We start from the raw sequence: 24,760 nt of genomic DNA, 5'->3' as shown, positions 1-24,760 counted from the left end.
CACGCTGCCCCGAACCACAGCAGACACGATCACGAGGGGACATCTTATGACCCCCCCCAACTCAGAACTGGCTGGCTGCGTTGTAGCCGATATTCAGCTATAGTATGGTCGGGCAAGTGCCTAAAGAGGAACTAAAAGTGGGCAGATTCTTCACTTCCTAAAAGTGAGAAAAAAAATCTCTAATCTCTATAGGGATGCAAAACCTGCTTGAAGCAAGTCAAATAGAAGCCAGTATTCAAGGCACCTGTCAATGAATCTAACTAAATATCTCCCACAATATAACTACAAAGCAATGACATGTACATCCATTATATTTAGAAAACTGGATGATTGATAAAACTGGGAGTAAAAAAAAAAAAAAAAAAAAAAAAAAAAACACTTGCATTATAAAAACCCTAAACTAGCAGTTGAATGATAGGAAGGCAAAATAAAGAAACACATCCAGTCTTTTGAGGCAATACATGGAGCTGGCTTTACCTAGGTTTTGTGGAAGACTATTCAAAATGTTGACAGCCTATGGAAAAACTTTCCATCTGTGGAGGACAGGTAGAGAAAAAAAAAAAAAAAGAAGAAGGAGGAGGGGGGGTAAATAACCCCTGGTCTTTCGTTTGTTATATGTTAGCAGCAGCAAGTTTTACGCACACTGCTACAGTAGCCAGGGGGCATATAAATCTTACAAGCCAACATTTTCCTGTCAGGTAGAAGGGATCCAGTGGCTATACAACCACCCAATTGCTTCCACAGAACCCTGGTAGTGCACACCTCCACCATGTTTTCTGGGCTCTGCTATCCCATCTGCTTGGTACTCCCATCACCATGTATGTAGAATGCACATGTAACCGATGTGAATTACATTACTTTTGACATATTTAAAAACATCTGTGCGCTTGTACAAATCCCCCTTAATTTGCTCTTTTTGCTTATTATTTTAATGTAAGTGCCAACCTATTTGTTTACTGTTGGCAGCAAGTCCAATTTAAAGTAGAACTAAAGGCAAAAAATTTTTCTTTCCCATTTTGGATAGCATAAGGTAGAGTTAGATCACTTTTTTGTTTCTGTCCCATGGAAGAAATCCCCCCCCCCTTCACCCAAAGTGAGGGAATCCCTGGTTGTCCCAAGAACTAGTTTCCATTTTTGAAATTTCCCCTCTGTTACTTTTCTGGGGACAATCCAAAATTTGGATTATAAAATTTTACTCTCACTTAATAAGGCAATGGTAAACAGGACAAATAGGATGGGGGAGGAAGAAAGAGGAGGGAGAAAGGGGAAGAAAGAGGAGGGAGAAAGGGGAAGAAAGAGGAGGGAGAAAGAAAGTGAAAGTAAAGAAGGAAGCGAAGAAGGAAGCGAAGAAGGAAGCGAAGAAGGAAGCGAAGAAGGAAGCGAAGAAGGAAGCGAAGAAGAAAGCGAAGAAGGAAGCGAAGAAGGAAGCGAAGAAGTAGTTTGGCTTTAGTTATACTTTGATCCCAAATGTTTCTGCAGTGAAAAAAAACAAACAAGATCATGAAATAAAATGTAACTACCGTATATACTCGAGTATAAGCCGAGATTTTCAGCCCCTTTTTTAGGGCTGAAAGTGCCCCCTCGGCTTATACTCGAGTCACCGCCGTCTGCCTACACGATCAGCGTGTCGTGCAGACAGACGGCGGCCATTCCACTATTCAAAAGCCGCGCCTCCCTGTCTGTGATAGGTAGAACACTCAATTTCCAGCAGTCAGTGGTCCGCCTATCACGGACATCCACTCATCCTCATACTACGGACGAGGATGAGAGGATGTCCGTGATAGGCGGAACACTGACTGCTGGGAAATTGAGTGTTCCGCCTATCACAGACGGAGGCGTGGCTTTTGAACAGTGGAATGGCCGCCGTCTGTCACAGACGAGAAGAGGTGCGGCGATCCTGGCATGTTTTTACATGCAGATCGCTGCAGAAGAAGGACAAAGGCACAGGACACAGGGATGGACGGACACACAGGGATGGACGGACACACAGGGATGGACAGGCATGTCTCACCCTCGGCTTATACACGAGTCAATACGTTTTCCCATTTTTTTGTGGTAAATTAGGGGCCTCGGCTTATATTCGGATCGACCTATACTCGAGTATATACGGTAAACTAGTGGTAAAAAAATAAATAAAAAATAAAAATAAATCCAAGGACAGAAATCCCTCCGTGTCTCCACAACAAGAGAAAATATAAAGGGCTGGTTTACACTTGCTTCAAAATGTGGCATTGGACATGCTTTTAAATGCCAATCAAAGCACCTGTTACTAAATAAAATGGTAACTTGACAGTCCTGTTCACACAACCTGATTGCTTTATTTCACTTCAAAAATGATATCCAATTATTACGCCCAGAGTGGCAATTAGCCCAAAGTCTCTTTACTGCAACTAAACTGACCATCGCACAAAGGTCTGGAAATCCCCGCACTTAGTTTTGAAGAAGTAAAGAACCGTATGAATGATGTCATGGTAAACAAAAAATTGACTGCCATCCTTTTAGATACGCATGACAAATTTCTAAGAGTATGGAGCCATGGGTCATGAACTCTCAAGCCCCTCGATTTGACGGCACACTTCTGATCTGAAACTCCCCGGCGCGCATCCCGTGCCAAGCTTCAAAAAAGCATCGCCGAAGCATCAAAGAAGCAGTAGGTGCTTTATAATGTGTGTTGAAGTTCGAAGCAAGTGTAGATGAGCCCTTAAGATGATTTTTTTTGTATGCTTAAAATATGACATTTAAAGCACAATGTTAATCCTAGTAAAACTGATTTTTTTTTTTTTAAACCTCCAGGTAAACAGAGTGATCCATTAACTTATTTCCAGTTTTCGTTAGATGATCTGGTCATTGACGGGTCATTTCCAACATAGGGAAGTCTGTTAACCATCATTACTGCTGTAAGGATACAGTAGTAGGCAATCTTTAATCTGAAGTTTAACAAGACTACAAACACAAAAGGCAGATAGTATATAAAGACAGAATAAGTATGGATAGAAACAGTCAACAAAAAGGTGAAGCAATTCATTGTTTTAGCAGACTTCCTACCTGTGTCCTCTAAACACCTTTTCTTGCTCAGCATTGAAGGTCTTCTCCCGCTGCACTGGCTGCAGAAACAAAATGGGCATTTCACTGTTTGGAAACCCTGGTTAGGTCACTCTTCAAAATTCTAGAAAGGGCACTTACCCATGCACAAAGATCCACCTGGAATATCGAGCCATCACTACCACCACAAAATAAGTGATATTCGGCTGGGTCAAATGTTACTGACATGATTCTGACATCAAAGAGGACAGACATCAAAAGTTCCCCTGAGGCAATGTCCCACAACTGAAATAAAAATTATAGGGTTTCTTAGAGCAGATGCATTAGTTAAGGGAAGGACTGTGAAAAATGTTAGTTTCTTAACCGTGAAGCCCATTCACACCTGCACAACAAGCTTAGGGCACGTCTGTCAAGTGACTGCATAGGGCTGCCCTACATGCGGCAAAACACACCAAAGTAGCTTCTGCCCCTTTTTTGGGCAGTGAGCCTTGTGTGGTCACAGGACAAAACATGCATCTGCTATCCATGTTTTGGGTGTAATTTCTGCTGAAGGCGTAGGTGTGAATGGAGTCTAAGGCTCCATTCAGACCTAGGCGATTTGAATCACGGACGGAATAGCCCTGCGGTTCCAAACCGTGGGCAAATGAGTTTGCGATGCCATTACTTCTTAATGGCACTCCAATCGCAGTGATATTTTTCCGAGATTGTTGCAGAAAAACAAAATCGTGTGTCACCCAAAAAAGTTCTGGAACTTCATTTGGGTGACACGCGTGCCCCAATTTTGTTTCCACTGTTTGTCGCATGGCAAAATGGCAGCGCGATTGGGTGCCATTAAGGAGTAATGGCATCGCAAATGTTTCCCGTGTTTGGCCGCGATTTGGAATCGTGCCAATTCCAAATGCCTAGGTGTGAATGGAGCCTAACACATTAGTTACAAAACAGCCCAAATTCCACTAGTTTATGTAATTATAGTAAAATCACTGTAAACAGTCAAAATTAAACCGAGGAAGAAATTTGTTTTTCTGGGATATTTATTATAGCTAAAAATGTTCGCTTTTTTTGTTTATAGCAAAAATAAAATCCGCAGAGGTGATCAAATACCACCAAAAGAAAGTTCTATTTGTAGGGGGGGAAAAAAAAAAAAAAGGACATTGTTAGGGTACAACGTCGCACGACCGCGCAATTGTTAGTAAAACCTTCTGGAGGTCAAGTGGTTGAAATAGCCATTACAATGTTATTATTCATGCTAGCATTCCAGAACTGTAAAATTAATGAGAAATGTAAACATTTCCAGTAGGAAACACAGTGACTTAAAAGAAAAAAAAATAATATATACATTCTCTTTAACACCAAGTTTCATTCTTTATATTATGTTGAGGGCTAACGTTTAAAAAAAAGTCTACAATGTTTCATTCTAGGCAATATTAAATATTGCATATTAATATTTTAGATTTTCCACATGAACCCAACAGGTTGCGGTCTACAGGTTTCCTTTTTTGCACACTTACTACAACGTTGTAAAGAGTGCAATTTGATCAATTTTGACTTGAGGAGCCATTAATGCGAAAATCTGAAAATTCTACTTTTCACAAACCTTTCCTCATAAATCTACAGAAAAATATGTGATGGTAGCATAAATTACATGATCTGAACAACTGGTCAGAATGGATAACGGTCAACTTATGTCTATGGGCAACTTAAGTGAAGTCTGTTGGCTAGACTGAAAATCAGGCATGTTCTGGCAATGCAAACAATCAGGGCCATCTTTAATATTGATTGGACCCTGGGCAAAACTTTTCTTGGGCCCCCCCCCCCAATGCAGATCAGGCAGCTATTGCGATTGGTTGCCAGAGGTAACATGTATCATTACCTCTCACTGACTGGTTTCTAGAGATTACTGCTCACTGATTCGTTGCTAGGTTACAGCACATCATCTCCTCACTCCAGGGGCATGCTATACATATGGATGCTGCCTTTATTTACATGTCTATGCAGCCATTTCCATATGAAAGCTGCTGCTATTTACATATAAATGCTGGTTATTTATATGTAAACACAGGGTTTGCAGGTGAGTCATCTTTACACAATAGGGCAGAGATGGGCAGCATTAGTAGCAACACTTCACACAGATATCAGGACACAGCAAGAGACAAGGAAATTTAAAATGGATAGTTGGCAAGCATGAGGCAGCTGCTTTGGGCCCCGGGCAGCTGCCCCTTTTGCCCTGCCTTAAAAACGGCGCTGCAAACAATCAGTAGCTAATGTTCCAAGGTATTAACTAGATTATGAAAAATAAAAGAATAAGAGAATGAACATGAATTTGCAATAAAATGTTTAATTTTTTCACTTCTACATTACAGTGTTTGAGAGTTAAACTTTTATTTTGGATAGAGTGAAATGGATTAGAACACCTATTACCGTATTTTCCGGCGTATAAGACGACCTTTTACATGTAAAAAAATTGGCCAAAAAGCAGGGGTCGTGTTATACGCCGGGTCAGCCCCTCGGATGGCTGCTTGGTGTTCGGCAATACTGTATGTAGCTTCGGCTACATACAGTATATACCGCTGAGCCAATCCTGGTGAGCGATGTATTCAAATGAATACAAAGCCTGCTCGGATTGGAGTAACGACGTCTGCCAATCCGAGCAGGCTACTCTGTAGCCTGCTCGGATTGGCTTGGAGAGTCAGAGAGGCGCGGGCTGATGATGATACAGCCTCTGCCAATCCAAGCAGGCTTTGTATTAATTAATAGAATACATCGCTCGCCGTGATTGGCTCCAGCAAATGCAGGAAGAAGGAAGAAATATGAAGCCTCGAAAGCCGGGTCGTCTTATACGGTAAGTACAGTTTTAAAAGCGTTTTTTTTTTTGTAAGATTAGGGGGTCGTCTATATGCCGGGTCACCTTATACACCGGCAAATACGGTAGTTACTATTGCTTCCTATGACCCGTTCAGGATATTAACCCTATCAAAAGTGAAAGAAAATCCCCAAATTTTGGGTTGACACCAGAACAAGGATAGAGGGGAAATATTTTAATGGGGACATTAGTTCTGGCGACCCTGGGGCTTGATCACTTTGAAGGGATTTCCCCTCACTACCTGGCTTGTCTCCCTATGGGTCATACATGTCCCTGTTCTGCTTCTCCTGCCCGGCGCTCTTCGCGACCGCTGGTCACAAGCATCGGCACCCCTGCCTCCAGCGGCGCGCTCCTGCTATCCCACTTAAAGGGACCAACGTATAGCTACGACAGTTCGTGCAGACCTGCCGCAATATGACGCCCTCGGACAGCAGCACTGTCAGAGTTGGAGTATTTTAATATAGGAGGTGTGTTACTGCCCAGATCACCAGGTGGAATTTCTACAATGCAGTAAAAGTAATACAGCTTGATCAAGACTGTTGAGGAAGCAAGCAGCTCACTGAACAGGCGAGTCCATGTTCTTTCCTCAATCAGCAACTTAATATCCAGAGTTAGTCAGAAATGTAGTCTATATGACTACAATTACCTTAACAGTCTGGTCCAAAGACGAAGTAACCGCCCGAGCTTGAGGGCCTCCAGAACCACACTGTACATCTGTGATGGGCAGTGTGTGTTGGGTCCACATATGTCTGGGTTCAGGCCCTCGAGACCCTTCAGCCTGCAATACACTGAATAAGAGAATTTTAATAATTTTTCAATTAGTTTGAAATAAACCAGGAACTATTGACAATCTTGTTAGAAACAATCATTGTGTTCATTATTTTGTTTGGCAGTTAGATAACCACAGAATTTCAGGCTACAGATTTAAATTTAGAAATAAAGTTTATGTATAGCCATTTTTTAAAGGAGGAGTTCAGCTTTTGAAAAACAGGTTAGATCTTCCGCCCGTTTTAGGGTGGAAGATGTAGCATGTTCCCGCGCCTGCAGCAGCTCAGCAATCTGAGCTTTCCCTGTGACAGCAGTATGGGGAGAAGTTCTCCATACCAGCTGTCACTTTTTGAAAATAACGCAGCTGTGTGGGTCTCTGCCACACAGTCGTGTCATTCATTCGCAGAACTCCGTCAATGAATGAACCTGATAGCCTTTGCGACTGGTGGCTTGTAGTTCAAGATCTACCAAGGTGCTGTTGTAGTTTGATTCTTCCCGTCAGTGTATCTGCTTGCCCGTACGGGGTGTATGAGCAGACGGCTTACACTGACAGTATGCCTCATGGCATCAGTGATCTGATGATCACTGGTGCAATGTTTTCCAAGCTCCTAAATAAAAAAAATAAAAAAAAAAGAAGAAAATTAGTAAATTCACTTTTTTTACCTGCAAAAATGTGTGCATTTATTTTTTTAAGGGTGAACTTATCCTTTAGGTTTTGAATATAGTGTTCCAGGATTAGTTCCCATGATATGCTGTTATTCCTATCTCTGTCCCTGCTTTGTAGATTCACACTCCGCATTTGTTCTGTGACTTAACAGAACATAAAGTGATCCAAAATTTTAGTTTTTAGCAAATAAGAGTTAAAAGGCAAATCTTTCAATGTTGGTGCTGTCCTGGTGACATCTGCTTATAATGGTAAATTTCCCTCACTTTGTAGAGATTGTCTCACTGTCTATTGCATCTTCAGAATAGGAAGAAGGGAAATCTAACCAGAAGAAATTCACTGAGTGTTAAGCTTCCCAACTGTTTAGGCCCCCAAGAGAGTACAGGAGGCCTACAACTTTATACAGTCTGGAAGAGGTGCTTGCACAGTGTTGTGCTTTCTACAAACATAGTCATAATGCTGTATGCATTTACCAGTAGGTTGAACGTTTGTCCCTTCAGTCCTTAGAACATTGTTCCATTAGTGTTGTGGAAGATCAAGGTGGTCTTTACCTAACCTGAGAATAGCTGCAATGTTGAATATGAATGGCAGAGACTTCATGTGTGGTAATCAGTTCTTAAGCGCTTCCCCTGGGTAGATGTCATATGATGTTATTTACTTTGAGTGGGGATATCTGGATAATTGATGCTTGCAGCTACAGGCATTATCCAGATATCTTTTTCTTCAGTTGGGGATTTCCTACACTAACTTCCAGCACTGGCAGATGTAAATCGCTGCCAATTTTTTTTTTTTGCAGGAATGCCTGAGACCATTTTTTTTCCCCATCTCTGCCATTCTAGCATAGAGGAAAGTAGCGAGGACTTCTAGACCTCAGATCTTTGCGTAAAGAGGACCTGTCATGCCCTATTACAAGGGATGTTTCCATTCCTCGTAATAGGAATAAAAGTGATTAAAAATAAGTAAAAAAATAAATAAAAATAAAAACCAAAAACACGTTTTAATGGGTTCCATCCCCTTGTGCCCGCACACAGAAGTGAATGCATATATACGTCACACCCGCATGGGTAAACAGTGTTTAAACCACGTGAGGTATCCCCCAAAAAACACAAAAATTACATTTGAAGAATTGCTGTGCAAATATAGCGTGACATTAAAAGTGGCAACGACCGCCATTTTATTCCCTAGGGTCTCTGAGATTATTATAATATTTATTATGTTTGAGGGTTCTGAGTAATTTTCTATCAAAACAAATTATGATTTTTACATGTAGGAGAAATGCCAGAATTGGCTTGGGTGGCAAGTGGTTAAGATAGAGTCTTGAACATCAACATGATCACCAAGTGGCCATCGCCTATGGTTCTTTGTAGTAGCCCATCTAAAGGACTGTACTGCATGTCATTTTCTACACAGATTTTTGTTAGATGCTTTTCCATTGGCAAAGTTGTTAACTGACTTTGGATCACCATGTGGTTAGAATTTTGTTTTTGGCAACCCCTTTTCCACCTAACCATCTATCCGGAACCTAACCTCATTACATATATCTGCACTACAGATCTATTTTGACATTCCTCACACTCAGTCAAAAGCAAAATGATGTCTATATGTTGAGCAGACCATTCAAAAACGCATATGAATAAAACTACAAATCCCTTACGTGAAAAGGTTCCACACCAGGACCAGGCTATCCTTTGCACCAGACACAAAATGGCTGCCGTCATCTGTGAACGCGAGACAGGTCAGATCCTGGTAATGACTATTGAGAATGGCAAGAAGATTTCCTGTACAAACCTAGATACCACAGTGGAAACGTAAAGAAGAAAACAGTCTGAATTAAAAAGTGACAAAGTACACAACATTAACAAAATTATTTAAAAATAACAATTATTTATGAGATAAAAGTGTGAATCTTTACATTTCACTGAAAAGCACTTATATATTTCCCATTTACATTTAAATTATGCATAACATTAAAGGATACCTGTAATTAAAAAAATAAGTATGCCATTTCTGCTAGGCCCCTGGGTGTCTATGGCATAAAGCGATATTAAAGCTTTTTTTTTTTTTTTTTTTTTTTTTTTTTTAAACAAACATGTTATGCTTGCCTGCTCTGTGCAGTGGTTTTGCACAGAGTAGCTTCGATCCTTCTTTTCGTGTACACCTCCGGCGCTCCTGGCTCCTTCCCCCTTGAGCAGTGCCCCCAGAGAAAGCAGTTTGCTGGCTCCCGAGCTGCTGCTCTATGCATCCATGAGACACATAGAGCCGTGGCTCGACCCTGTCCCCACTCTCCTCATTGGCTCAAAAAACCAGGAATGCAGAATACAGGAGTATAATTTCCTAAATGCCTTTAATCACCTCAATACGGTGCACTTACACCCCCTTCCTGTCCAGACCAAATTTTCAGCGCTCTCACAGTTTGAATGATGATTACTCAGTGATGCAACACTATACCCATATGAAACGTGCGTCCTTTTTTCCACACAAATAGAGCTTTCTTTTAGTGGTATTTAATCACTAGTGGGTTTTTTTATTTTTTGTGCTATAAACAAAAAAACAAAAAATAACTTAAATTTTGTGGGGAAAAAAAAAAATGCCCTTTTCTTTGTTTCTGTCATAAAATTTTGCCAATTAGTAATTTGTCTTCATAAATTTTGGACAAAATTTATACTGCTACATATCTTTGGTAAAAATAACCCACAATGTATATTTGGTCTTTGTGAAAGTTAGAGTCTACAAACTATGGTGCCAATCACTGAAATTGTATCACATCTGATCAGGCCTTCAGTACATCGGGTGTATCTCATTTCTTGAGACACTAAGGGTCCTTTCACACGGGGCGGATCAGGGCTGATCCGCCTCGTGGATATCCGCGTGCTCAGTGGGGATCGCCGGAGCCATCTCCGCTGAGCAGGAAGATGACAGGTTCGTCTCTGCACACTGTGCAGGGACGGACCTGTCACAGTGCCGCTCTCCCCTATGGGAGATCGGGTGACGGACTGCAGCGTCCATCGTCACCCGATCCGATGATGGATGGAAAAATAGCTTTTTCCTCCGTCACACTTTTTCGGATCGGCTTGGATGTCAGTGGACATGTCACCGCTGACATCCGACGCTCCATAGAGCTCTATGGAGCATCTGTCCAGGTCTGCCTGAAAAACTGACAGGCGGACCTGAATGGATCGTCCATATGAAAGGGGCCTAACAAGTCAGGAAAGTACAAATACCCCCCAAATGACCCCTTTTTAGAAAGTAGACATTCCAAGGTATTAAGTAAGTAGCATGTTGAGTTTTTTTAAGTTGTCATTTTTTCCCCAAAATTCTTTGCAAATTAAGATTTTTATAAAAAAAAATGTACAAAATTGTCATATTATCAGGTTATTTCTCACACACAGCATATGCATACAACAAATTACACCCCAAAATACATTCTTCTACTCTTACACATGAAATGATGTGTAATTTACGCTCGTAGAACACCTGAAGGTACTACTTCAATGTTCGACCTCTGTATGTGAACAGGCTGTGTAAAAGTCTCACACATGTGGTATCGCCATACTAGGGAAGAGTAGCAGAATGTCTTTTGGGGTGTAATTTTTGCTATATACATGATAGGTGTTAGAAATATCTTATAAATGGACAACTGTGTAAAAAAAAAAAAAACAATTTCCAAAATGGGGTCGTTTTGTGGGCAATTCCATTGTCCTGGTACTCCAGGGCCTTCAAAATTGTAATAGGTGGTTGAGAAATGAGATGTGTCATTTTTGCTCCTAGAACGTCTGAAGGTGCCACTTCAATGTTGGTGCTCTGTATGTGGCCAGGCTGTGTAAAAGTCTCACACATGTGGTATCGCCATACTTGGGAAGAGTAACAGAATTTGTTGTATGCATATGCTGTGTGTGAGAAATAACCTGATAATATAAAAATAAATAAAAAACACAACATATCTGCATTTTGCAAAACAAAAAAAGAAATAAAATGTTTGAAGAAGCAGGATGGAAACATTAAATTAAAACAGTATGTGGTTTTCATTTAGGAAATTCCATTCATTCCAAACTTAAATGTTAAAAGCAAAGAAATGCTGAACTTGTGATATTTGTCAGTTTTCCATTTCATATGAAACTGAACTTAGGTAAAGATGAGTCTAAAAATTGAACTTTAGTCAGAAAATTCGATCCTGCTAAATCAGCCTGGCCCCTTTTGCAGGTATAGTTATGGAGAAAACAAAAAAAGTATCTATGCTGTTTAAAATTCAGTAAGACCCCTTTCACACCGCAGAGCCTATAGCGTTGGCGGTAAAACGCGGCTATTTTTTAGCGGTGTTTTACAGCACATTTTCGGCCGCTAGCAGAGAGCTTTTACCCCCTGCTAGCGGCCGAGAAAGGGTTAAAACCGCCCGCAATAGCAGCGTTTTGCCGAAAGTAATATAGCGCTGCCCCATTCATTTCAATGGGGAGCAGCGTTGGAGGAGCGGTAAACACACCGCTCCTAAGAAGCTGCTGGCAGGACTTTTCCCGACGTCCTGCCAGCGCATCAAAGGAGCAGCAGTTTGAGGGTGGACTGCAGGCACTATTTATAACGCTATAGAGCCTCCAGTAAGAACAGACAGGGGCAATGATGGAGGAAATTTACAGCACACACTAATTTTGGTAGCATAATTAGTACTCTTGATTGTAGGTTACTTGCTAAAGAACATTATTTATGGGTAAAGTTCAGCTTCAAGCATCCTCCAAACTCATGTCTAGCCGAATTCTAGTTCTTTTTTTAATCTGATGAGCTGGATCATTCCAACCCTGCAGCTCATGTACACAAAGAGGTAGGCATAACCTGGCCTGCAACCCACAGGAGTATAAAAAAAAAAAAAAAAGTGTCACTTTCTGATTTGCAGTAGAACACTTTTCAGAGGCCATTTGACAGATGGTTGGGAGGCGTTATGTTCCCTCCTCACCGCAATCTGATCTGCTGGCTCTGGAAAGAAAAAAAAAAAATAAACATGCATATTTTAATCACTTCAATACTGGGCACTTTCCTCTTCCTGCCCAAGTCAATTTTCAGCTTTCAGGGCTGTCACTGCTACACTGTACCCAAACTAATTTTTTATCATTTTGTTCCCACAAATAGAGCTTTCCTTTTGGTGGTATTTGATCACCTCTGGGAGGTTTTTATTTTTTGGGCTAAATAAAAAAATAAAAAAAAAAGACCAAAAATCGAGGAAAAAAAAAAATAAGTTTTTCTTTGTTTCTGTTATAAAATTTTGTAAATAAGTAAATTTTCTCCTTCGCTGATGGCCACCAATGAGGCTGCACCAATGAAGTGGCACTGACGGGTACTCATGAGTGCCACTGATGGGCATCACTGATGGCACTGGAAGGCATTGCTGATGGGCATTGATTGGCATCTTCTGACTGAGCACTAATCAACATCTGTCTGGTGGTCCAGGGTGGCATACCTGGTGGTCCTGGGCGGGCATACGCTGGGGCGCTGCACTGATAAGCAGCACAGACCACCCCCTGTCAGATGCGAGTGAGGAAATGCCAATAAACAGCTCTTCCTGTTTACACTGTGATCAGCCGTGATTGAACAAGGTCGATCACGTGGTAAAGAGCCTCCGTCAGAGGCTCTTTACTGAGATCGGTGCTGCAGTGTGTCAGACTGACATATGATGCCCAGTCAGGATATCTGAACCACTTCTCGCCCATGATTTTGCTATAGGCTGGGAAGTAATTAACCTGCAAAAATACGTGCATTTTTTTAAATAAATATGAACTTATCCTTTAAAGGGGTTTAGGGTTACTAAAGAAACAAACAAACATACTCCCCTCTATGCTGTAACATCGCTGAGATGCTGCAGTGCTACTCTGCTGGCGTTAAGCTTGAGAACTGGGCGATCACATGACTGCTGAGCGCTCAGTTTTTTGTCTTCTGGGAGCAGAGATCAGTCTCCAGTCTTCTCCCTCAGAACAGGCTGGAGAGGGGGTTCTCAGCTGCATGCTGAGAGGTGGAGCCAGCTGTTAATCAGGCATCTGGGGTGGATCCTGCCAATATGGTTGGGATCTTTCTAGAGCCTGGAGTGGCTCTGTGATGTCAGCCAACTGCAAGCTAAAGCTAATTCTGGGCCACGGTGCACTCCTGTAACACACAACAGAAGTAGGGCCAAAAAATCTTTGGCCTAGGGGTGCACCAATACCAAGTATTTCCATGAGTACTTGTACTTTGTGGTGCAATTTGCATCAATACAAAATACAAAATGAATAGGCGCAAATAGCACTGCAAAGAATTGCATGAACAGGAATGCGATTCCTATGCGATTTCCCCCACCACATGTGTGTTTGTGAATCCAGTATAGAAAGGGAAGCGCCTTCTAGTGGGCAGTTTATTAGAGGTTATAGCTCACATTAAAGTCATTTTTTCATCATTCCATCTATTAAATCTTCTGCTCTTGTTGTTTTAACTTTGGATAACAAAACATTTTTTTATACCAGTGAATACCTTTTACAGCTTCCTGTTTCTTATCTAGCAAAAAAAACCTAGGCTTATGACATCATGCGCGGCTCTCTTTCTTACTCTCTCAGAGTTTGCCAGGAGGGGAGAGATGAGTCATAAGGAGGGCCAATGAGAGCTGCAGAGCTGAAGGTGTAAATTCAGTAAACATTCAGCAGTTTCAGCTGCCCACAGTTAAAATGGATGCAGCCAGACTTAGCAGAAGGAGATTTCTGTAGTGTATTTGGCAAGTACAGAATCGCAGTATACATAAAATAATATGTAAAGTGGTTGGAAGGAAGCTTCAGAGTGGCAAAGATGTTTTTATTACAAATGATGTGAGTAAACTGCAGTTCTACTTTAAAGTCCATATCTGCTCAAATCCAACTCCGCATAGTGTCCCCATCCCACTGATGATAGAAAACCAGGGCCGCTGGAGGTGCTCACAGGGCTGGAGATGTATAGGTGGTCCACCCCCAAGCTGACATTACTTTTGCCTATACCCACTGGGGTCCCGGAACTTCTCTTCCAGCCTTGTGAGCACCTCCAGCAGCCGTGGTTTTCTATAAATCGGTGGGGCGGGGACACACTGTAGAATTTGGATTCGATATGGACTTTTGTGAATTATAACATTTTTAAATAAACCGCCCACTAACTGGCATTTCCCTTTCTATACTGGGTTCACATACACAGGAGGGGGGGGGGGGGGGGGGGAGGCGAATTGCATGCGATTTGGACAGAAATAGTACTGCATTCCTGTTCAAATGGCAGTGAAAATTGCGCCTGTTCATTTTGCACTTGTGCAAATCGCACCGCAAAGTATCAGTACTTGACCGAAAGCATTGGTACTGGTACTTGCCGTTGAAAACACATGGTATAAGTGCAACCCTACTTTGGCCATGCTTCTCCTTTAAGGGGGGTGGTAAAAAAAAAAAAAAAACTGCTGCTTGTTTTTACAGCCCCCCTAAAAGTGTAAACGAGTCCTAAGAGTGTGAGTCTGAAGCTCATCTTTAGAACACTGATTGAGATCACATCTCAGCAATGTTTACTTTGACTTACCTCCCACAAGTAGATACTCTCCCCAATCCCCGCCACCAAGTACAGTCCACTAGGAGAGGCAGCTAGGCAGGTGACTGGGCCCGGGCACACTATCTTCTGCTGCAGCTGGTCCTATGAGGGGTAGAAAGAGGATTGATAAGAAGCCCCCATAACATATGAGTGTACATACACATCCCTAGGTACGTCTCACTCGCCTTTCTCTGCAGCTCCCACACGTTGATGTAGTTTTTCCCCAGCTGTCCTCCAAGGAGGTATTGTCCGCCGAGCAGCTCCAGAGCGTGTGGTGTACTGTTCCCTCCCCGGTAGGTGAGCAGTACAGCGCCTGTCTGAGGATCCCATACTGAACAATTGGCTACTTGGCCGGCTGCATCAGTGCTCAGCACCAGCTCTAAGGGCGCCGCCATGTTTGCCCGGGCTCCTAGATCACGTGCTCTGCAGTCGGCCGGCCCCCTTGGCTTCGCATGTGAGGTAGTGATGTGCTGCGAGGTCGCGGCGGGCTGGGCTTGTAACTCGGCTCTGCTTTTTGGGTATAGAGATACTCACAGTAATATCAACTACGAGGAGATGGATGTCAGGGACTACAATTTAGGGGTGCATTATGGATTTGACGCTTCAATGAAGGTCCTTTCACACAGGGTCATCAGTTAAGCCCAAGAAAAATCGGGTGACTTTAATCTAGAGCATATCTATTTACAGCAGATCTAGTGATACTGCATCAGGCGATTATTCAGGCGCAGTTCTAGGGTCGCCACCTCATCCCTATAAAACTGAACACATAATGATTACACAGGCTCTGTGGCTGATTAAGGTGGTAATATACACACTTGGTAACTTATCTGCATTAAATTTGCCTCAGAACCTGTGTAATTCATATGCATTTGGGTTTAAACGGATCAGGTGGCGACATTAGCACAGTCTCACCATGTGGCCAAGGCAAGATGCGAACACGTATTGTGTGCAGTACATTTTCCCAGAGGCAGTTCACTACTATGCGGTCTGCAATTTAACTTCATGAGATGTCTGCGTTTGTTTAACCTCTTCCTGCCCGCCCTATAGCCGAATGACGGCTATAGAGCAGGCGTTTTCGTCCGGGAGGCCGACCCTGGATGGCCTGGTGTTTACTTCCGCAATGTGTGCCGCCGCCGCGGGCTCGCATTGGGGAAGTTCTGTGTTTGCCGTGTCCCCCGGAGACAGGCAAACACAGATCGCTGTCAGCGGCCGTTTACAGCACGATCGGCGTGTGTAAACATATGAGATCATCTCTCAGCGCCGCTCTCCCTCCTCTCACAGACAGCGTGTGAGAGGGGAGAGATGAACGGCTGCAGCGGCCATAAGTGGGAAAATTAAAAAAAGTGCCATCCTTCCCCAGTGCTACCTGCCCCCAGTGCCACCTGTTAGTGCTATCTGTCCCCAGTGCCATCTGTCATCAGTGCCACCTGTCAGTGTCACGTGCTATCTGTTGTCAGTGCCACGTGTCATCAATGCTACTTATCAGTGCCATCTGTCATCAGTGTCACGCGTCATCGGTGCCACGTATTAGTGCCATCTGTCATCAGTGCCACGTGTCATCAGTGCCACATATTAGTGTCATCTGTGCCACGTGTCATCATTGCCACGTATCAGTGCCATTTGTCATCAGTGTCACGTATCAGTGCCATCTGTCATCATTGCTATGTATCAGTTCCATCTGTCATTAGTGCCACGTGTCATTGTCCTGGTGCTCCAGGGCCTTCAAAAGTGTAATATGTAGTCAACAAGTTAGATGTGTATTTATAAAGAGATAAAGAATAAGGCAGGGGGGATTTTTTTTAATGGTACAAATTATAACAATATTATACGCAAAATAGACTAAAAATTCATATTAATTTATTAATATACATTTAAAAATATTAGAGTGATATACAAAAATTGTACAAACAGTTGTATGCGCGTAATTAATTGACTGGAGGGATCCCAATGGTGGATGTTGATAGGATAATTGCAGGGGAAACGTGCAACTAACATCAGATTTCATATTGAAAGAAAAAGAAAGAAATATTTAGACTATACAAAAGACAAATGCCTATTAAAAAAATATATTACAATACCAGTAAATAGAAAACTATATATATATATATATATATATATATATATATATATATATATATATCGATCAAGCAAATATGTAGATCAATTATATGCGGCGCTTACCCACAGCCACCCAAGACACAAAGTACTCGGGATCCACAAACAGATGGAACAAACTGCACTCTACAGGCCAAACACAAGGCCCCCTCGGCCTCTCGGAGGACACAGATGGGGGTAAGTCAGCACTAAAATGGATAAACAAAATGAACTATGAGTGATTAAAAGAAGTAGATTTACTAGCATAAAAGCTACACTCAGGTGATTGAGACAATAACCTCTTTTTTATGAGGAAAGGGGGGCAGAAGCCTCAAAAGGTTAATTTATATCATATCAACCGATACTCTTAAACAAAAAGCTTTGTATATAAATATAGTGAGAATATTAACTATGGATAAGGATTTAACATAAATCTATAATATACTTGAGAACAAAGAGGTACCGTATATACTCGAGTATAGGCCGACCCGAGTATAAGCCGAGGCCCCCAATTTACCCCCAAAAAACTGGGAAACCTATTGACTCGTGTATAAGCCGAGGGTGAGATATGCCTGTCCATCCCTGTGTGTCCATCCATCCATCCATCCCTGTGTGTGTGTGTGTCCATCCATCCCTGTGTGTGTGTGTGTCCATCCATCCATCCATCCCTGTGTGTGTGTGTGTCCATCCATCCATCCATCCCTGTGTGTGTGTGTGTCCATCCATCCATCCATCCCTGTGTGTGTGTCCATCCATCCATCCCTGTGTGTCCATCCGTGTGTGTGTGTGTGTGTGTGTGTGTGTGTGTGTGTGTGTGTGTGTGTGTGTGTGTGGCCTTGTGTGTCCAGCCTACCTGTGTCCCGAGCCTCCGTCCGGTCCCGAGCCTCCGTCCGGTCCCGTCCCGTCCCGAGCCTCCGTCCGGTCCCGTCCCGTCCCGAGACTCCGTCCGGTCCCGTCCCGTCCCGAGACTCCGTCCGGTCCCGTCCCGTCCCGAGCCGAGCCTCCGTCCGGTCCCGTCCCAGGATCACCGCTCTTCGTCGGCGCCCATTCCCCTGTTCAAATGCCGCGCCTCCCTGTCTGTGATAGGCGGAACACAATTTCCCAGCAGTCTGTGTTCCGCCTATCACGGACATCCTCTTATCCTCGTCCGTAGTATGAGGATGAGCGGATGTCCGTGATAGGCGAAACACAGACTGCTGGGAAATTGTGTTCCGCCTATCACAGACAGGGAGGCGCGGCTTTTGAAAGTTAGAATGGCCGCTGTCTGTCTGCTCGACACGCTGTTCGGGCAGACAGACGGCGATGACTCGAGTATAAGCCGAGGGGGGCACTTTCAGCCTCAAAAAAGAGGCTGAAAATCTCGGCTTATACTCGAGTATATACGGTATGTATAATATAATATAAAATAATTGCCTTATACCTTTAATGGTGAATGTAAGGAGAAATGTTATGCCGGTTATCCCTATCAAGCCAGCTGAGCATGTTATAAGGGCAAGTTATGGCCAGAGAAGCAAATAGCCTGGTACGGCTGGAAAAAGCAGGAATGGTTTCTTTTCCTAGGGACAAATATGAGATTAAGATCGAATCAGAAGGGTTTGAAGAAATGAATAAAATATAAGTATCAATATAGAGATACAAAGTATCAATTACCTAAGAGCTGGAGAGAAAAAAGAGCTCCATCGTGCAGCCGATGGTATGATCAAGCATACTGTCAAGGAAAGGTATTGCGCTGCTTATAAGTCCCCCATCCATCGAGCCGGCGTCTGACGTCACCGGCTCGATGCGGACACTATGGGACAAGCACAGCGCATGTGCCGAATTCACTGCGCCGAGCCAGCAACTACAATTCCCATAATACCGCTGGGCTAACGAAGATTATGGACCGCCCAGGATTGGCTGACGAAAGCTGACAGTGGCGGAATAATCGTGTCGGATCTCCGCTATAGCGGAGAGCCGAGACGAATGTAGAGGGGCCGGAGTAGCAGGTGAACACAAGTCCCAAATATGGGATTACATGTGAAGCCTAGACCATGACGGGCACCCCCGAGGTATGAACATCGAGACCACCCTGGGTGTCCGTATGCCCTCCAAACAAAATGTGGCCAGGGGATCAAAGGTCAAGCCCGAATGGTGCAGGTGCAGTGTAATTGAGAATGAATTCCCAAAAAGCGATGAAAGCAAGCTTATGGGATGCCGCATTGTGAACTCAAGATCACGGACGTCTGCAGAGATCCCAGGACAAAAAAACCCATGATCTGCGAACATTGATCATACATATTAGGACCGATATACATACATTATAATACAATATAATCAATATAGACAGGTTTAATTATATAAAGATGTATTTCAGTTCAACCTGTATAAACATATTATTGAATTTGAAGATTACTTAAGTATAAACATAGATATTTGAAAAAGAAAAACAAAAAAAAACCGATCCCCAAAAAGGCCCTAGCCCCCCCCACAACAGCATCCCAGATAATCATCAGCGGAAAGAGCAGTGGGAATTGTAGAGGCCATTAGGTCAGAAAAGTAGGTGCCCTGATATAATTATAAGAATGATCTGTAGCTAATATTTTCATTAAATCCAGGGTGCTGGGTAGCCTTCAGGGTAAAGATCCGCTTGGCTTTAGTCTGCAGAAGGAATTTATCTACAGAACCACCCTGTGAATTCAAAGGTATATGTGCCAAAGCAGAGAAACGGATCCAATTTGGATCAAAAGAGTGATAGATTCCAATATGTCTACTAATGGCCGAGACTATTTTTTTATTTAAAATGGGTTTGATATGATCTTTAATGCGTATTGAAAACACTCGTTTAGTCTTACTAATGTAGAAGCCTCCGCAGCGGCATTGCGCTAAATATACAATGCCTGGGGTGGAACACGTGACATAAAATTTAGGAAAAAAACAGCTGCCATTAGGCAGTTTAACTTTCCCTGAATTATTAATACATGGGCACATTTCACAGTTACCACATAAATATGTGCCTAATTGTGTTGGTCTCGGGGATGATAGACTGTCAATAAAATGGCTTCTAACTAGGCGATCCTTGAGAGATCGAGATCTCTTAAAAGTAATTGCTGGAGAGTCACTTATATATTGATGTATAGTGGGATCAGCCTGTAATAGAGGCCAGAATTTTTGAACAATAGCCTGAAAGTTTTTATGTTGATTTGAGTGTTGAGTAACGATGCGAACTGTATCTGCAGTGTTTGACGTTTTGTTGGAAAAGAGAAGGGCAGTTCTATCTTTTTCCTTTACTTTATTGTAAGATCTTTTTAGGGATGCATGACTGTATCAGTTAGATGTGTAATTTATGCTCTTAGAACACATGATGGCGCTCCCTGCATGTTGGGCCTCTCTATGTGGCCAGGCTGTGAAAAAGTCCCACACATGTGGTATCGTAATACTCTGGAGTAGCAGATTTTTTCTGGGGGTGTCATTTGTGTTATACACGTGCCACGTGAGAGAAATAACCTATTACAATGACAATTTTGTGGAAAAAAATAAAAAAAATGAAAAATCTTAATTTTGCAAAGAATTGTGGGAAAAAAATGACAACATCAAAAAGCTCACCATGCCTCTTACTAAATACCTTGGAATGTCTACTTTCCAAAAAGGGGTCATTTGGGGGGTATTTGTACTTTCCTGGCTTGTTCGGGTCACAAGAAGTGAGATAGGCCACCAGTACATCAGATGTGATCAATTTTGTATGATTCACACCACAGCTTGTAGACTCTCTAACTTTCACAAAGACCAAATAATATCCACTAATTTGGGTTATTTTTACCAAAGATATGTAGCAGTATAAATTGTGGCCAAAATTTATGAAGAAAAATTAATAATTTGCATAATTTTGTCACAGAAACAAAGAAATATGCGTTTTTTTTCAAAATTTTCTGTCTTTTTTCATTAATAGCGCAAAAAATAAAAACCCCAGAGGTGATCAAATACCACCAAAAGAAAGCTCTATTTGTGGGAAAAAAGGACAAAAAATTCATTTGGGTACAGTGTTGCATGACTGAGTAATTGTCATTCAAAGTGTGAGAGCACCGAAAGCTGAAAATTGGTCTGGGCAGGAAGGGTGTTTAACCACTTGCTTACTGGGCACTTAAACACCTGTCACATACCTTAAGGCAGAGCCCGGAATGCAGGGAGCGGCTTCTCGTAGACCTCTGACTCGGGAGACCCTGGTAGTGATGACAGGGCCTCCGGAGCACAGAGGGGCATAAGTGCCTGACTGGATGGTTGATGGTGGAGGTGTCCTGTAGTCCAGCAGCGGAATGTAGGCAATGGTGAGGTTCAGCAGACAGCAGAAGGATTACTGTAGTCCGGCAATGGGATGCAAGTGGTCGCAGGGTACAGCGAACAGCGGGAGGAGTTCTGTAGTCCGGCAGCCAATGCTGGTGCAAACTGGATACAGCGGGAAGTGGGAAGAGTCCAGTAGTCCGCAGCAAAAGGTAGGAGGCAACAGGGCACAGAGGGAACAACAGCCGGATACGGTGGTGGACTGGGAGGTGTCCTGTAGTACAGCAGCGGTAAGACAGGCAACTGACAGATAAAGGATGGTATAACAGTCCAGGTCAGGCACAGGCGAGCAGATCAGGTACAGAAACGGAATCCAGAAGAGTAGTCGGGTACAAAGCCAAAGTCGGGGGCAGGCAGCAAACAGCGGAGTCGGGAACAAGCCGGGTTCAATACGGATCAGGATACGGATTCAGATTCAGGTTCAGATACAGGATACCAGGATACACTGGAACGCTGTTGATCGGGCAGCAAGGCAGTGAAGCAAAGATCCACTTTAAATAGCGCTATTGGCGCCAATTGCGTCAAACACGCGCACCGCCGACCGCGGTAACGCTCTTCAAACCGCACAGGAGATCTTCTGCGACTTACGCCGCTCGGATGCCTGTAAGAAGGATCTTCCTGACATTGCCCCCCTCCAATGGGCAGCCTCGGGATGCCCAACTGGGACATCTTACCTGGGTGAGATCTTTTGAAGGCCAGAACCAGCCTCTTAGCGTGGATACCAGTCTCTGGTTCCCAGGAGTTTTCTTCTGGCCCATACCCCTTCCATTTCACCAGATATTGGACTTGGTTGCGTCTCTTTCTGCAATCTAAAATCGCTTCAACCTCAAATTCCTCCTCACCATTAATAAGCACAGGTTCAGGGGGACCAACGTTCCGATCAGTGAAGGGATCCTGTATTGAGGGTTTTAGAAGGGCCACATGAAACACTGGATGGATACGAAGCGATTCCGGTAGTTTCAGTTCATAAGCCACATTATTAATTTTGCTGGTTACTGGGAAGGGACCCACAAATCTTGGGCCCAGTTTTCTGGATGGACATGCCAATTTCAAATTCAGGGTAGACAGCCAAACTAAATCCCTGGGTTTTAGATCGAGCTCCCCTCTCCTCTTTTTGTCAAAAACCGCCTTGTTGCGCTTCTGGGTCCTTGCCATCGTCTCTTGAAGCAGCTTGTTATTAGTGCAGAAAAAGTTCAAAGTTTCTTCAGCCGCCGGAACCGTACATTCAGGAATGTTGGTTGATAAGAACAGAGGGTGAAAACCATAGTTCGCAAAAAAGGGAGATTGATTTGTTGCAGAATGATCAGCAGAATGAGTTATTGTAGGCGAACTCGGCAAGTGGAAAAAGGGATACCCAATCGTCTTGCGAAAAAGAAGAATAACATCGCAAATATTGCTCGAGGGTCTGGTTTGTTCGTTCAGTCTGGCCATTGGTCTGGGGATGGTAGGCAGAAGAGAACGAAAGGTCAGTCTTCAGGGACTCACACAAAGCTCTCCAAAACTTCGATGTAAATTGCACCCCACGATCAGACACAATGTTTGCAGGTATACCGTGGAGCCTTACTATTTCCTTGATGAAGATCCTTGCGGTCTCAGGGGCAGAAGGTGTACCCTTCATGGACAGAAAGTGAGCCATCTTGGAGAATCTGTCAACCACCACAAAGATAGTGGTATGGCCTTCTGACGGTGGTAATTCCACAATAAAGTCTATGGAAATCATTCTCCAAGGTCTCTCCGGAATAGGGAGTGGTTTCAGCAAGCCCCAGGCTTTGGTCTTGCTACCCTTGTTCTGGGTACAGGTGATGCATGATTCTACGTAAAGCTTGCAATCTCTTAGCAGCTGAGGCCACCAGAAGGTGCGTTGGAGGAGTTCGGCGGTCTTGTGTACCCCAAAGTGGCAGGCCAACTTGTGGTCGTGGCAAGATTTGAGAACAGCAACCCGTAGTTGTTGGGGCACGTAGATCTTATTTTCGTGCCATAACAAATCATTGCTGGAGTGTAGGGTGGTGTTTGATGGGTGCGAAGCCGATGATGAAGCCTGCTTGAGTTGGGACAAAAGATCTTCCTGGAGCATAAGGAAGTTTCCGGGTGCAAGGATGGTATCTGTTGATTGAAGGACTTCGGGTTCGCTGAACATCCGGGACAGCGCGTCGGGTTTGGTGTTTTTTGATCCGGGCCTATAAGTAATATGAAAGGAAAATCTTGTAAAGAAAAGTGCCCATCTGGCCTGACGCGGCTTCAGCCTCTTAGCAGTCTGCAAGTACTCTAAGTTCTTGTGATCAGTGTATACCAGAATGGGATGAGCTGCTCCCTCCAGCAGATAGCGCCATTCCTCAAGTGCAGCTTTGATAGCGAGTAGCTCCCTGTCCCCGACGTCATAATTTCTCTCCGCTTCAGACAACTTGCGCAAGAAGAACGCCACCAGATGCAATAAGGCCTTGGGGCCCTGTCTCTGAGAGAGAACTGCCCCCACTGCAATTTCGGACGCATCCACCTCGAGGATGTAGGGTAGCGCAGAATTAGGGTGCTTCAAGACAGATGCTGACACAAACTGTTCTTTAAGGGAGGTGAACGCAGCCTGAGCCTCCGGAGTCCACTGAAACTTGATACCCTGTCTGGTTAATCTTGTGATCGGGGCGATGATCGTAGAGAAACCCTTGATGAACTTGCGATAAAAATTTGCAAACCCCACAAAACGTTGAACTCCTCTCTTATCAGTAGGAGCTGGCCAGTCCAGGATGGCGGAAACTTTTTGCGGATCCATCTTGATTCCATCCACCGAAATGATCAGCCCCAGAAACTTAATGCTGCGACGTTCGAACTCGCACTTCTCAGGTTTTGCGTACAAGCCGGGTTGACGAAGCCGAGTAAGAACTTTTTTAGCGTGTTCCCTGTGAACGGGCAGAGAGGGGGGAGAAGATCAAAATGTCGTCCAGGTATACTATGACAAACAGGTCGAGATAGTCTCTGAAAATATCATTCACAAAATGCTGGAAAGTCGCAGGAGCGTTGCATAGCCCAAAGGGCATTACGAGATATTCAAAGTGTCCGAAGCGGGTGCGGAAGGCAGTCTTCCATTCGTCCCCGCTTCGGATACGGACCAAATTATAGGCTCCGCAAAGATCCAGTTTTGTGAAGATAGTGGCTGATCCGAGGCGCTGAAATAATTCGGGCACCAAAGGCAATGGGTACCGGTTTTTGACTGTAACTTTATTTAAGTCCCGATAGTCGACACAAGGGCGCAGAGAATGGTCCTTCTTTTCTACAAAAAAGATTCCTGCCCCTGCTGGGGAAGTAGAAGGGCGTATGAACCCCTTTTTCAGATTGTCATCAATGTAAGTCCTGAGAGTTTCCAATTCCACTTCAGTTAAAGGAAAAATCCTCCCGAAAGGGATTTCGGCTCCAGGGAGGACCTCAATCGGGCAATCATAAGGTCTATGAGGGGGAAGTGTCTCCGCCCCCTTCTTGCTGAACAC

The 24,760-nt window shown here is 43.6% G+C and overlaps 1 protein-coding gene across 1 annotated transcript in view; it reads right to left on the bottom strand.

Annotated features, from left to right (window-relative positions):
* Positions 1 to 15,305, bottom strand: part of WDR18 (WD repeat domain 18) — a 28,840-nt gene extending 13,535 nt beyond the window's left edge. The window contains exons 1-6 of the mRNA XM_077475655.1: positions 15,062 to 15,305; positions 14,868 to 14,978; positions 8,989 to 9,122; positions 6,549 to 6,690; positions 3,184 to 3,327; positions 3,046 to 3,104 (exon numbers count right to left, since the gene is read on the bottom strand). Of these exons, the coding sequence (XP_077331781.1) occupies positions 3,046 to 3,104; positions 3,184 to 3,327; positions 6,549 to 6,690; positions 8,989 to 9,122; positions 14,868 to 14,978; positions 15,062 to 15,271 (800 nt within the window). The 5' untranslated portion in view covers positions 15,272 to 15,305. The remainder of the gene's footprint in view (positions 1 to 3,045; positions 3,105 to 3,183; positions 3,328 to 6,548; positions 6,691 to 8,988; positions 9,123 to 14,867; positions 14,979 to 15,061) is intronic.
* Positions 15,306 to 24,760: the final 9,455 nt, after the last annotated feature.

Source organism: Lithobates pipiens, unplaced genomic scaffold (assembly GCF_037356315.1).
Source record: "Lithobates pipiens isolate NorthernLeopardFrog02 unplaced genomic scaffold, aLitPip1_a1.2 Scaffold_13, whole genome shotgun sequence".
Taxonomy (NCBI): domain Eukaryota; kingdom Metazoa; phylum Chordata; class Amphibia; order Anura; family Ranidae; genus Lithobates; species Lithobates pipiens.
Note: the sequence above shows the minus strand (reverse complement) of the source record. Positions and strands in the feature narration are given on the sequence as shown.